This window comes from Artemia sp. Qi Xiang Cuo, chromosome 6, assembly GCF_049724085.1.
Source record: "Artemia sp. Qi Xiang Cuo chromosome 6, ASM4972408v1, whole genome shotgun sequence".
NCBI lineage: Eukaryota > Metazoa > Arthropoda > Branchiopoda > Anostraca > Artemiidae > Artemia > Artemia sp. Qi Xiang Cuo.
The window spans coordinates 66,616,352-66,632,193 of record NC_142799.1 but is presented as its reverse complement, the minus strand read 5'-3'; the positions used below and the strand labels follow the sequence as shown (position 1 = coordinate 66,632,193).

The 15,842-nt window shown below is 33.7% G+C and overlaps 1 protein-coding gene across 2 annotated transcripts in view; it reads right to left on the bottom strand.

Annotated features, from left to right (window-relative positions):
* Positions 1–851: 851 nt before the first annotated feature.
* Positions 852–15,842, bottom strand: part of LOC148951525 (metastasis-associated protein MTA3-like) — a 156,215-nt gene continuing 141,224 nt past the window's right edge. Inside the window, exons 16-17 of one of the 2 annotated variants that reach the window (XM_089090311.1) lie at positions 4,504–4,831; positions 852–1,409 (exon numbers count right to left, since the gene is read on the bottom strand). In XM_089090311.1, coding sequence (XP_088946437.1) covers positions 1,402–1,409; positions 4,504–4,831 — 336 coding nt within the window. In that variant the 3' untranslated portion in view covers positions 852–1,401. The remainder of the gene's footprint in view (positions 1,410–4,503; positions 4,832–15,842) is intronic. The other variant, XM_089090313.1, reaches the window with a different exon arrangement.

The following is a 15,842-nucleotide window of genomic DNA, read 5'->3' as shown; positions in this document are numbered from 1 at the left end:
TATCAGCACCCTCAATTACCCTAGAATCCATCCTCAAACCAACCGTGGCGAATGTGAGCCATCCCCTGAAAGATAACGGTCCCTGGATCACTGACTATTATAAAAACCACGTAGAATTAATTTAAAAACCGTAGTTCAGAGGATGGACAGAATTCAATCTCAATTATGGAATGATAGCAAAATTGTTGTCTTCCGTTCATGTATCCGAACTGTAGGAACCTCAATTATGATGAATTAAAGTTGATATAGTAAAACTGAACATAAGCCAGTAAGATTGATAATATATCAACTTATTAAAACTGAACATTAACCATTAAGATTGATAATAGGCGGTACAAACTTTAAAGTTGATACATGAAAACTGAACATAAACCAGTAAGGTTGATAATATATATATATATCAACTTTAAAGTTTATATATTAAAACTGAACATAAACTGTAAGGTTTATAATATATAAAATTTTAAGTTTATATGATAAAATTGAACATAAACAAGTAAGGTTGATAATATGTACACTTTAAAGTTAATATTAAAACTGAACATAAACCAGTAAGTTTGATATTATATAAACTATAAAGTTGATATATTAAAACTGAACATAAAACTATAAGGTTGATAATATATCAAATGTAGAGTTTATATATTAAAACTGAACATAAGCCAGCAAGGTTGATATCATATAAATTTTAAAGTTTATATATTAAATCTGAACATAAAACTGTAAGGTTGATAATATATCAAATTTAAAGATTATATATTAAAATAGAACACTTTAAAGCTGATATATTAAAACTAAACATAAAACTGTGAGGTTGAAAATATATCAAATTTAAAGTTTTTATATTAAAATCGAACACAAACCAGTAAGGTTGGTAATATATAACCTTTAAAGTTGATATATTAAAACTGAACATAAAACTGTAATGTTGATAATATATCAAATTTAAAGTTTATATATTAAAAATGAACATAAACCATTAAAGTTGATAATATATGAGCTTTAAAGTTGATATATTAAAGCTGAATGTAAGCTTAATGATGCCAAAGGAGCCGCGCATAAGTCAAAAACTTTGCTAAGCCTTGTAATATATTCAGATTTTTTGGACTCTATATTTGTTTCTTAGAACTCACACAGTCTTTAAATATACCAATATACACTTGTCTTTACAAACTCAGTATATATGGATAAAACAAATCATTTTCTAGGAGGGAAAAAACTCCTTGTCAAAATTGTTTCCACTGCATCAAAAGCAAATACACTGACACCAAAACACACATAATATGAACTGTCCAAATATCGTAGCTGTGACACCATTTTTATTCTGATATCTACGAAGAACACTGAGATTCGTATTTAATACCGGAAGAATAAGAAGAAAGCAACCTTCCATCAAAATAGTTATTTGCCTAAAAAGGTAAAATAGACATTATTTAATGTATTAAACATATAATCTCTTTTAAACCTAAGGACGACTTTAATAATGAGGGAAACACTGCCACTCATGAGAATCTGTCATTGGATTAGGCTTATTTAGCAAAAGTATAACGAAATAATGAATTAGAATACCTTAAACATTGCAGAATCTTTTATTTTGTCACTGTAAAAACATTGTAAAGCGCTTATAACATTATAAAACATTATATCTACTATCTTTAAATGTTTAACTGTGTATATATATATATATATATATATATATATATATATATATATATATATATATATATATATATATATATATATATATATATATATATATATATATATATATATATATATATATATATATATATATATATATATATATATATATATATATATATATGTATATATATATATATATTTATAAGTTTTTCTTGACAACGACTCCATTTTTTTTTGAAAATTGGCACCCTGGGATTTACGGGAGGTTACCATGGAAGGTCACTTTTAGTGTCTTTAAAATTTTACTTATTTTTGCGTCTGCAAAGATACACGGGAAGGAAAAATTAATTCACGCCCCAATTTCTTAGCCACTCTGGAATGGAATGAAATTGTTTTCGCTTCAGTGAAGAACAAACAAAAGAGAGGAGTTGAAGTCAAGCCAGAAAAAATCCATGTGAGTAACGTCACATTTATATACATCCAAAGAACAAAGAGTACGCCATAATTTCCCCAGGGGTGGTCGTATCACTTTTGTATCTATAACGTATACAAAATTACAAAAGAAAATAAATGAGTCATTTGAGTTTTACTGAAAACCAAATAATTTTGTTAAATAAAATCTTAAATTACTGAAAAAAACACAATCTGATCCCTTAGCGATTACCTACATAAATATTCCTAGAAACATCCTACACTAATAAATCAATAAAAAAAAAAAAAAAACAACAAAGAACAATGATCTTCTACCCACATATATTTATATACATATAATACAGTCGTTAATACAATCGTTTATATATATATTATATATATATATATATATATATATATATATATATATATATATATATATATATATATAATATATATATATATAATGCAGTGATAATTTTGTGGCTTTTGAATCAGCTGGCCTAGTGAAGTATTTATCTACTTATAGGCCCAGATCAAGTCTATCAGAATTGCCTTCGGTTAATACAGAGGTACGGGGATGGAAATCGTTAATCACCAGCTTTATTTTAATGAGAATTTGGAATTAGAATACTCAACGTAGGTACATGTTAATATAAATCTACGTTTTTTGAGACTTTGTCGCTTTATTCTTCAAAATATAGACGAGGATTAAAAAATAAAACGACTATGTTATTCAAGATGACTAAAATGAATGTTTAACATTTAATAAGAATAATTCCTGAGAATCTCAGTAATTCAAGATTTTATTTAACAAAATTATTTGATTTTCAGTAAAACTCAAATGACGCAGTAGTACGATCCCTTATTCGTTCCCCTACATAACTCAGAAGATTTCAAGTCTCAATACCATACGGCATTGGTTAATCTGACAGTTCGCCTATGTATTGAGTTTACAGTCAATGCAGAAATTCTCCTTAATAAACCTTTTCTCTAGGGGGGTTTACCAGAACTCTATTTCACTCAATTTCAGAAATGACACCGAATATTGGACGTTTTAACGTCAATGATGACGATATGTTTTAATAAAAGAAAGTAAGTTGTAATTAAAATTGTCTTTCCCATGAGTTCTTTGTCATCTGCTTAGAATAATCTGTCCTATATGATAAACCCCCTCCCCAAAAAAAAGAACAAGAAACGAATCTGAGCTGCTACTACAAATACAATTTATCTTTATTGGAGCCCGGGGACCCCAAATGAAACCCTACCAGAGAGGGAGGGGGGGGGGGGGTTAGAGTATTTGTGGCCGAAAGGAAGCTTTAACCGAGATAAAGAAACCCCCGGGATAAGAATGACCTAATCAAAGTTAAAAAGAGTTAGTAAGCTTTCAGACCGCTAACAGGAGAGGCATCAAAGAATCACAACAGTGGTCTAATTTATTATCTAAAGGCCATGAGACAAGCCAATGAATTAACTACGAAAGAAATATCTTTAATCGGAGCTAAAGTTTATATTTTATGACGATAAAAATTTCAATGATGTACTATTGTTGTCAATTCAACTCCATTCGGGACATAGCACCCAAAGAGAGTACTTTTGGGTGCTATATCTGCTCAAGCGTGGCTCTATCAGTGGCAGTTTGTAAAAAGCACGTGGTAATTAAAACTAGCTTTCGTAAGGCTTTTATATTTCTGTCTAGGACCATCTTTCAGTATGCTCATCCCTTGAGAGGGGGGAAAATGAGACACGTCAGTTCTACTAATAAAAAAAAAGAAGAAATAATCATCTTAATATTCAAGATACAAGACTGCAGAACTCATAAAAAGTTTTCGAAGACAATAGACGACCTCAATTAGGTTCTTTCCACTTTCCTAATTGACTCCATTCGAAAAATACCTAAAAAATGGCAGGTATCCATGTCTATTGATACTACTGAAACATGACACAATCATTGGGGTTTTACGTACAATACTGAATAATTAAAATTGGCTTCAATATGGGCCATTATTTGTCTCTGTACAACCGCAGGTTTTAAATGATGACCCGGTGAAAAAAAAAAGAAAAAAGAGAAAAAAAGAGGAAAAAGCTGATAAATGCTACCCATGCAAAAATAAAAACTTCCTTGCAATTCAAGATGGGTAATTGTAAATCGTCATCAAAAGTTTTTAATTATCGAGCAGTTCAAACATAGCGTAACTTCAGAGCTTTAGGGGGTAACAACCAACTTACAAGTAGATTCATTTGCTGTCATTTCATGTTTGATATCTCTAATTTTATTAGAAAAAAAAAAATCCATTTTCTACTTGACTAGTTTGTAAGTTTCTATGAAGAAACCCGGACACGATCAGACGCCCTTACTAAGACCAAATAGATAAAAGACACAAAATAGAACAGAGAAACAAGTTTTGCCCTAAAAAGAAATAAATTCAAAAGGATGTAAATACAAACATTCATAGGAAGAAAACAAAGCAAAATAAGAATGAAGCTCACAATGACCAGCAGGTGAGAAAGATCCTGAATATGTGCCTAACGTCTGGCAGCCTTCACTAAGACCTACGCTGCTAAATCCTTGATTAAGGTGTTGCAGGTGCCTACGGGAGGAGCGAAAATTAGCATGAGCTGTTGCGCGAGTAGAGGGTAAGCCGATTGCTGGGTGATATCCAGTAGATGGCATGGATGACGGTTCCTTTATAGTTCTTGACCGGAAAGTGCATTTTGCAGGTGACGCTGGTGACAGTTGATTGGTAAGTGCTACACGGTGATTGCTCAAACATTCCTGTAAAGTCAGAGCATACAATTACAAGCTTTTCAAAGCAATGAAAGGTAAGTAAAGAGCAATCCTTGGGAGCGTTATAGAAACACAAATAAAGAAAGCCTGAACACAACAGACGCATAAAGAATATGATTTCAATGCTTATTCTAAAAACATGTAATGACTAATTTTAAGATTATTGGCTGGGAAAAAATTACATAATTTTACGAAGCCTAAATTACCCCCCCCCCACAAAAAGGAAACTATCGGCTCGGTTTCTTTAAAGAAAAATTCTAAGAAATAGCATTTCGTATTTCCTCCCAGAAAGAGACCTACCGATAGGTGAATCTTTTACCCGTGAAAAAATAAATCGGTATTGCAAGTCGAATATTTCTGTCTTTTACCTATGCCCAAACAGCATGGATTCATAGAGAGGAAATAACCAGTCAGATCAGTGGCAATCATGGAAGTATTAACAGGTTAACAGGGACTCGTTTTGCCATGTATCTTATCAAGAGTCTGATTTTCGTAGTTTCTCACATTGAATGAAAATAATACGGTTTAGCTATTCTTTTCTAAAGGACTGTATTTTTTGTTTGTTTTCTCGGCATTACAAGCTTGCTTTATCAAGGGATATTTCCCTAGATAAACTGTGACTAAAAACCATAATTGTTTTCTAGTAGAACTTAAACAATAAAACTTGAGAACAATATCGCCCTGAGATTTCCACCCATTTTCACATAATTTTAGATTTAAAGCTAGCATAGAATAAAAGAAGATAATATCTTAAGTCGGGATACACGCAAAAATCAGCATTTAATAATCGACTGGAATCTTTAGATTTTAAAATTTCCCCCACAATTCCCTACATAGGTTTTTTTTGTTTTTATAAAATTTGCCCTATCCCCTGAAACAAACTTTTTTGTAAGAGCCTATTTTAGAATCGTTTCTTTTTATATTAAAAAAAAAAAGTTTGTATTGAGAAAAAACCACCATTTGTAGCTGATTCAGAACTGGCGACTATTATTTCGATTAGTTTTAATAGTAAAAGTTTGTCGCGAAAATTTTAACCAAGATTTACCGTTTTGTGGCCGTGATAACATGAATACGATTACTGATGTGACTCCCACACATTAACACAAATTATGCAACCATCTTACCATGCTAACAAATGCATTTATATATATTGCTAATTTTCAGTATGTTAAAACTACTCCTGTTTTGGAATCAATCCGTTTTGGTTAGGTTGCAGAAAATCTTCAAGAATTGCTGTTACCATTTGGCTAAGAAGGAGATCTAACGACTTCCAGTCATCATTCCCAGGTTTGGAGAATAATTCCGCGTAATATTTAACTTTTGGCTCGTTTCCACTTGTTCTCAATGTGATGATTAATCCATTCTCAAAAGAAAAGGTGATCATTTCAGATACGTGGCTTACCGGAAGGACAGCCTTCTTGGAAGGCTTAGAATCGTCATATCCAGTGGTTAAATCCCGAATGGATACGATTTTGTACTTACCGCCTAAAATACTTGTCGGATATGTGCTTGGACCATTGAAATTCCTAAGCCTTGCAAAAATTCTGGCAATGATTTTCATATCGTTGCATAGAAAGTACGAGTTCAAGTTAGCATGGTAGCCGTACTCTTTGTAGATCTCTCGAAGCATGCCGGCAACACTTTTCCCTTCTTTTGCAAGGTACGAAGCAAGTTCACACATGACAGCTCCTGCACTAATTCCATCTTTATCAAGAACGTTTACACCTACCATAAAACCTATAGACTCTTCAAAACAAAATATTACTTTTTTACCAGTATCCATTACTTCTATGGCACGGTTTGCAATCCATTTGAACCCAGTAAGAGTTTCATAGTACATAAATCCCTCTTTGTAGGCAATGCTCCGAAGAATTTTCGAAGAGACAGCACTAGATATCATACATATATCTTTATTATCTGAAGATTTCGTGTTATTGTAGAACTGCCACCAGCCAAGTAAAGCTCCAAGCTCATTTCCACTAAAGATCTTCCATTTTCCTTCCGGCTGTTTCTCAGCAAAAGCCATTCGATCAGCATCAGGATCGGTCGCAAGAATGTGTTTTACACGATTATCCTCTGCTGTTTTGATAGCCAGATCCAGCGTGGATTTACCTTCTTCTGGGTTAGGAAATATAACAGTTGGAAAACTGGGATCAGGTGATATTTGTTCTTTAACTGGTATATATGGAGGTAGTCCAAATACTTCGAAAGCTTTTTCCATGAATTCAGCTCCAACCCCGTGGACGGGTGTATAAACAAAACGTAAATCTGTGGTTCGATTAATATCTGAATAATTTGACAGTGTTTTAAGGATCTTGAAATAGTCCTTCGTGACTAGAGGATCGGTACAGAGAACACTTCTTTGAACATTCTCATTCCAAGCATTTGGCCAAGGTTTCAAATTATCCAAAATTTCACTATGGATCCCTTTATCGTGAGGAGGAATGATCTGTGCACCATTCGACCAATAGACTTTATACCCGTTATCCTCTTTAGGGTTATGAGACGCAGTAACCATAATACCAGCGGCACATCCATTCTGAAGTATCGCATACGGAACAAAAGGAGTTGGACAGATTTTGGGGAATAGATGAACAGGAATCCCTTTACTAATGAACGCTCGTGCTGCTAATGCAGCAAATCTTGAACTGTGGTGTCTCTGGTCAAACCCAATTACAATGCCAAATTTGACACATAGGGGACTGGTTTTTAAAAGATAACTGGCAAAACCTTGACTTGCTTGTATAACTACAAGGTCATTCATGCATGCAAATCCAGCTCCCATGCGTCCTCTAAGGCCTGCTGTTCCAAACTGAATTCTTTTTAGGAGTAGTTTCTCCAAGGTCTTGTAATCTTTTATCTTCACTAACTGTTTTATTTCAGTCTTCGTAACATTATTTTTATCCCAACGTAGCCATTTTTGTACCTTATGTTTTAGATTATATTTATCCATTACAATGTTATTTTTTACATTGTAATGGATAAAAATCAGTGTAATTGCCACCATCAAAAGTTACTGGCACCACGAGAAATCGGTTTTTATAAATTGAAGTGTGAAATAACCATAAATTGTTTTAAAATACTCAGAAATAAATACGACACAAATTCTTTTTGTATTTAGCACAAGAGGGAAAATTGTCTCCATTCAATTTTATAGTTAAACAGTAATTTGACTAAAAATATCAGATTTGTCTTATTTGCGTACCTGCATATGTGCAACAAACTTATAAATAGGATTGCTGATGGCCTGATACTGTCAATTCACCTATTTCTTTTTAGATAATTGTTGCAGATGTTGTTGCACACCATCAAAATTCTATCAACCTAATAGTAACTGAAGCCAAAAAAATATAGATGCTTTTTTAAAGTAACTGTCTAGTGATACATGTTTCGCTTGTAACACTGTCTAAAAGTGGTCATTTTCATTCAGGCTCAAACTGAACAATAACGTTTAATCACAAGAACAAATTTTTAGAATTTTGGAAAAGAGCTTGAAACCCTTTAAAAATGGTCAACAAGGAAAATTACATTTTTGTATGGGTAGCCCTGATATGCTTCTTTTTTCTTAGGGTTATCGGATAAATAGTCATAGAATGAATCGGAAAGACTCATTTGAATGGAAATGAACGTATTTAGTTCCTTTTTCAAGTAACGATAAGGACAGTGATTACAACTTGATGTCACAAACAAGCAGAAACCATGTTTATCATAACAGATGAGTTTATGGAGAGGACAGCCATTTCTTTATCTCCATTTCTTAAGAAGCATCGTCGCAGTAGAGTTGTACCTCCTGTATCTCAATAGTGGTGAAATAGTACACAGAAGGACCAAGTAAAATCGACCCATACAACTCAACCCTTTTGCAACCCAACACCCATTTGACTGATCCCCTATTCAACTGAACACCACGGGATTCAGCCTTTATTCAACTCAATCCATTTTTAACTCAACCCCCATGCAATTTAACACTTGTTAAACTCAACCCTCATGCAACTGAGCCCCATTTGATTCAACACCCAACCGCATTCAGGCCAAACCTCCTTAAATCAATAATATACCTATAAAATGTAAATGTAAAATGTAACGCAATAATCTTCTTCCTTAGTAAAATTTTTCGTGACCAGGACCCAAACATGGTTCATGGTTGCAGCAATGGGGAGAATGGGGGTTTAGTCAAATAGGGTTTGGTTAAACGGGTGTTGAGTTGCATGAGGGCTGAACTAAACGAGGGTTAATTTGTACGGGGATGGAGTTGAATGGGTTTATGTTGAACGGAGTTTAGTTAAATGGGAATTGTGTTGAGTTAAGGTTGAGTTAAGTGGAGATTGAATGAAACGGGGATTGAGTTAAATGAGGGTTGAATTGCACAGAATGTGGGTTGAGTTAAATGAGTTTGAAGCCAATGGGGTGGACTTGCATTAGGGTTGAATTAAACGAGAATTTTCTTAAAGGCGTTTCAGTTGAACGAGGGTTTAGTTAAATGGGTTGGGTTGAACGGGATTCAGTCAAATATGGGTTCATTTGCACGCACACCGTTTGACCTGATTGAAATTTCAAAAGTTTACTTGACGAAATTTCAAACAATCAGGTAATAGTATCTATTAATTACGATATCAAATTCCTTGTGTCAAAAGAAGATACGTGCCTTATATCATCTTGTATATGAAGGTGCAGTTCTTAGTAAAAAATTACATTATATTCTAAATGTTAGGTTTTGTTAATTACAAAAGACACAAGATAATGCAACTTCCTTTCAAACGAACACTTTAAAAGCTCCCAGGCAAATGAATCCTCCCATTTCCCCCTGTTGCTCCAGTTCTCCACTAGCGAAAAAAAAAAAAAAAAAAAAAAAAAAAAAACGAAAAAAAAAAAAAAAACGGAAAAAAGAGGACATATCTGCGTCAACAATGCGAAAAAGAAATTCGTCTTGTTGTTCAAGGTAGGGGACTGCCAGTCTCCTGCAAGTGATTTTCGACATTGGTAATTCCAATGGTATAACTTTTGTTTCGATCCGACGCTATTTCTAAGGCGTTTCATACTATTTTCGAAATTTCTATAAATTGGTTTTCAAAGTAACGTTCTACTATTAAGAATAATAAAAATATAAGTCACTATTCCTGAATCAGCTACGAATGCCAATTTTTTCTAATGAACCAGCTTTTTTTTATTTGTGGTTACTATGAGCCGTGGTTTGTTCTTTACAAGGTTGCAGCTATCACCGCAATCAAGATACCTTTCGGTATGCCCGGTCTGTATGTCAAGTTTTTTGGACTTGCAGATTCCGTTCTGCTTAGAATCTCAAGTTCTTCTGATAACTTTTTTAATCAAGTATTTCATAGCCATATCCAACTACAATTTTAAAATAAATAATTGTATAAAATTTGGAATTGTTAAAAAGGTAGAACTGTTGCTGAGACACTATAAACATTTTTGCATTTTATTTCATAAAAAAGTCGATTCTTATAATGTAAAAAGAATTCAGAAAAAAATGGTGCATTGGAACACTCACTTTATAAAACTGTAATGCAAACATTGCAGGGTTAAGTCATCTTACCCTAAATAAAGCTTTAAAATGACTGTTGGCGTAAGTATATGCTCAGGGGGATGACGACACCCATTTACTGCTGACAATCTTTGTATATGTAGCATACACCTAGGAATATCATCTCTTGGCATATATTTTATGAAAGATTACATTTTATTTTAATATTTCAGTCACCATGGACTAGACTTCGTTCTTTGGTATAACTATGGGACATGTTTGTCTCTTACTATATTGCAGCTACTGCTACAACCACGATAAATCCCCCCGTAGAATATCCCCAGGAAAGTTCACCCCCACAAACTTCCCTCTCCATGTAAAATTATCCCCTGGAAAATTCCCTCTCCAACAAAAAATGTCGGTATACTTCCCAACAAAAAACTATATGTAATTAATTGGTAAATTATATAGCTCATACCCCTTTTCTCAAGGGATGTGGGGGGTCATGTCATCCCCAAGGGCATAGGTATTGAAAATTACAACCATGCTTGACGAGACATTTTTTTTTCAAATATAATTACACAGACCAAAGGGAATGAGGCAGGGAAGTCATTCAAAAATGCAACCATATTCCAGAGAAGCAACTTTTCAAAATAAGTTTGTGTTATATTATCTTCTCAAAAGATAAGTGTGTTGCATCATCATGTATATAGTGATTTATGGGCCAGAATTCGTTCTTAACTATAATTCTCTTTTTTTTTCTTGACTGTTAGGGTTTGCATCTGAACCATCATTTATCAAACAGATGACTATGCATTATTTGCAATAAAAAACTGTCCTAATTTTTCACTCTTCTTCTACTTCTCTATGGCGCCATAATAATAATCTGTTCAATGATGCATCATGCCGTGCTCTAGTGGTTAAGCGAAGGATATGATTCCTATGATGCACCTATTCTCCACCGAGAAGTGAAGGATAGAACTTCAAACCTCTCTGTGGTAAATTTCAAATAAAACTTTTTTTTTTTACTTTCTTAACTGGTAGGGTTTTAAAGACTTGTTCAAATTTGCATCTGAACCATAATTTATCAAACAAATGGCTATACATTATTTGCACTATAAAAGTGTCCTAGATTTTTACTCTTCTTCTGTTTCTCTATGGCTCCATAAAAATAGATTCAAAAGTAGAATTGTTACTGAAACACTATAAATATTTTTTTGCATTCTATATAATTTTAGTTAATTTTTTTTCTATAATTACCTAAAGTATTCAAGTTGTTATATTGAAGAGGTATTTTGAAATTTATAGCTGTCACAAGAGAAGAAATGAATAATCAGAATATTCAATCAAACAGTTCGTTGTAACGAAATGTAAGTAAGGAGCGACCCGGCTCAATGGTAACCGAAACTCTAGAAAACAGGTTTTTGATACCAATAGATGCATCAAAAGAATCAGATTTCAATGCTGAATTCAAATATATAACTTTCATCAAGTTTAGTGCTACCCATCAAAAGTTACGCGCCTGAGAAAATTTGGCTGATTTTCAAAAAAAGGGGGAAAGACCCCTAAAAGTTATAGAACCTTAATGAAAATCACACCATCATATTCAGCGTATCAGAGAACCCTACTGTAGAGGTTTCAAGCTCCTATCTACAAAAATGTGGATTTTTGCATTTTTTGCAAGAAGAAAGATCACGGATGCGTGTTTATTTGTTTTTTTTTTCTTTTTCCCAGGGGTGATCGTATCAACCCAGTGGTCCTAGAATATCGTGGGAAGATTCATTGGAACGGAAATTAAAAGTTCTAGTGCCCTTTTTAAGTGACCAAAAAAAATGGAGGGCAACTAGGCCCCCTCCCACGCTTATTTTTTTCCCAAAGTCACCCGATCAAAATTTTGAGATAGCCATTTTGTTCAACATCGTCGAAAATATGATAAATATGTTTTTAGGATGACTTAATCCCCCGAAGTCCCCAGGGGAAGGGCTAAAAGTTATGAACTTTACCCAATGTTAACATATAGTATTGGTTATTGGGAAGTATACAGAAGTTTTCAGGAGGGGTTTTTTCTGGTAGAGGGAGGGAAGGATAGGTCGGGGGTTATGTTGGAGGATCTGTCCATGAAGGAAGTTTTCAGGGGGGAAGGGAAATTGCCATGAAGGGGGCGCCGGACTTGCCAGCATTATTTATTGGTTATTTGGAAGTATACAGACATTTTCAGGAAGGATTTTTTTCTGGAGGAGGGGGGCTAGAGGAGGGGGTTACTCTGGAGAATCTTTCCGTGGAGGATGTTTCTTTGGGTTAAGGGATATTTCTATGAAGGGGGCGCCGGATTTCCAAGCATTATTTAAAAAACGATCAGAAATTAAATAAAAAACGAAATTAATAAAGAAATTATTAAGAAGATAAAGAAATTAATTAAAAGAACTTAAAACAAACAGAAATTATAACGTATGTGAGGGGGTTCTCCCCCAAGTCAATACCTCGCTCTTTACGCTACAGCTTTTTTTTAGTGCTTTCAAAAGAGCTATCTATTCTAATTAAACGGCCTTTGTGATTCAGGGGTTTGTGAATCAGAATTTTCTTAACTTTTAACGTAAAGAGCGTGGTATTGACTAAGGGGAGAACCCCCTCATATACGTAATAACATATACGTAATAAACAAAAAAAAAACAAGTGATACGGCTCAATAGTAATCGAAACTTTTAAAAACGGAATTTTGATGTCAATAAATGTATCAAAAGAATGTGTTTATAATGCTGATTCTAAATATATAAATTTTATTAAGTTTAGTATTACTCATCAAAGGCTACGAGCCTGAGAAAATTTACCCGATTTTTAAAGAGCGGGGAAACATCCCCTACAAGTGAAAGAATTTTAATGAAAATCACACCGTCAGATTCAGCGTATCAGAGAATCCTATTACATAGGTTTTAAGCTCATATCTGCAAAAATCTGCAACTTTGTATTTTTTGCCAGAAGAAAAATATACGAATATAAAAGTTAGTTACGTAATTTAATTTGTAAAGACATCCATTTTGCAAAGGAAATGTAAAATTTTTATGCAAATTTTGTTTACTTATTCAATGAAGGTTAGCAAAAATAAAAGCTGCATTAAGTAAAAAACGATTAGAAATTAAATAAAAAAAACAACAAGTTTTTTAACTGAAAGTAAGGAGCGACATTAAAACGTAAAGACGAACAGAAATTATTCCGTATATGAAAGGGGCTGTCCCCTCCTCAACGCCTAGCTCTTTACGCTAAAGTTTGACTCTGTCTCACTATTTTATTTTTAAAAACAATAAAAAACTTGAGCGTACAGAGCGAGGCGTTGAGGATGGGACAGCCCCTTTCATATACGGAATAATTTCTGTTCGTTTTAAGTTTTAATGTCGCTCCTTACTTTCAGTTAAGAAAACTTGTTTTTTTTTATTTAATTCACCGGAAAAAGCCGATCCTTTCAATGTATTTTCCTGTGTGTAAAAATTCGGTTTTAATCACATGAGCTTCGATCCTCCTTCTCTAGAGGCGAGCCCCATGGCCATGTTTAACGTTATATATAGTAATGCTAAACAAGACACATTTTTTCAAAGATAATTACAAACAAGTAATTTCTTAGACCACACTAATTTTCCATTTACGAAAAATTAAGAGACTCCACTGTTTTATTTAAATCAAACCCGTTTTTCTCTCTTAATTTTTCGTATAATTACAAACAGGGAAAAGCCTAAGGCTTTTTCTTCGTTAGAATAGTGAGAGACGAACCTCAGAGATGCAGGCAGCTAAGTAAGTCAAATATGGCAGCAAACCCCTGAAAAGCAACTTTTCAAAAGATACTTGAATTATCTAAACTGTTAGTTACTATACGCCGTGGTTTGTACTTTACTAGGTTTTAGGTATCTGAACGACCATGATACCGGTGAAACTTACATAATCCCCATTTATAATGAACTATACAGATCCTTTATGTACTACACCGTTATTTACTATAACTTTCTTTGCCCCCTTATTGTACGAAAATGCAGTTTCTCGTAAAAAATGACTTTATTTTAAATATTATTTTTTTAATTACAGAAGCGACTATATGTAGCAATTTTCTTTAAAATGAGCCACTAAACAGCTCTCTATGATGTTCCAGTGCCCCACTGGCCACGGAGAGAAAGAAACGGAAAGAAAAAAAAGATACTTTCGATGCAGAATATCGTGGTTACAGCAACTTTCCCTGTTTTTCAAGCCAATGGATTATTATTCAAGCCAAGGGACTGTAAGTTTGCTATATAGGGGTTTCAGTCAAGGCGGTTGTAATGGTGTACTTTGTGTTTTGACTTTTGTTTTTGTGTCTACGGAAAGTGTTCGTCTCTTACTAGCTACCGCTGCAACCACGACTTGTTTCTAATCAGAGAAAAATTGCGTGTCTACACTTTTCACACTTATGAGGCTTTCACTATTAATAAATACATCATATCGAGAATTTTACTTTGTGAGGATGGTCATATTTTTTTTGGGGGGGGGGGGGGCATAGAGAAAATTTGTCTATCTTTTTCTGTCTTTTTGGCATTAGAAGAGAAAGAAGTGTGTGCCTCTATTTGATTTTTCTCACTTCAAAATGGGAGTCGAAGACTGTTAGCAATATTTATATTATAAGAGTCTGTTTCTTTGTTGATTAAAAATATCCAGGGTTCAATCCGAAAAAAGCAAGAGCTTGAAAAAAGTGGTGCTATGAAATTCTAATTACATGGGATTCCTAGAGCAAAGTCTTAAGTTTTTTCCAAAGTCTTACAAAATTCGTATTTTCCCAAAATAAATACTCACGATGCGTGTTTATTTGTTTGTTTTACAAGAATTTATTTACCGAGCGAGTAGCCTTAAATTACCAAGGACGTCTAAATGAAAATACTTTTTGTCCCCCCCCCAACATATTTTAGTTCTATTTATACCTAAAAATCCCAATTTCCTACGATTTTCCTTTTGGTTGTTTCAAAATTATGAAGTTCCAAGGGACCTTCATGATTTCTTTGTTAAATTTTACAACGCGTAAAAATTCAAACATTAACAATCTGCTGATTTTCAACCAAATTACATATATTAGCCTTATTAGAGTATGAGCTTTTGAAGTTCAGAAACTGATACAGAAAGCATTTGACCGTGCACCAAAGGTCTATCTTAAATCCCCCCTCGGCTAAAAAAATCCAATCAAAACAATTATACTTAAACTCGACCAGTCAAGAGCTTTTTGACGAGATATCTCAAGACAATTTTTGAGCGTCAGTGATTTCTGCATTGGATAGGTTGAGACAATACGAAGAGGCAAATTTAATTTTGGGATTTAAACTCGTCAACACAAGATTCTGGCATATATATGGTCCTTTGAAACTATCATAATAGGCAAGAACAATCTTTAGTTGACTTGTTACTTCGCTTACCAATCAAAACCCTCAATTATTAGCCATTACGAAGTGGCCACAAAACACTACTACTACTACTACTAACAACTCACTGCAGCACCAATCCGCATGAGGC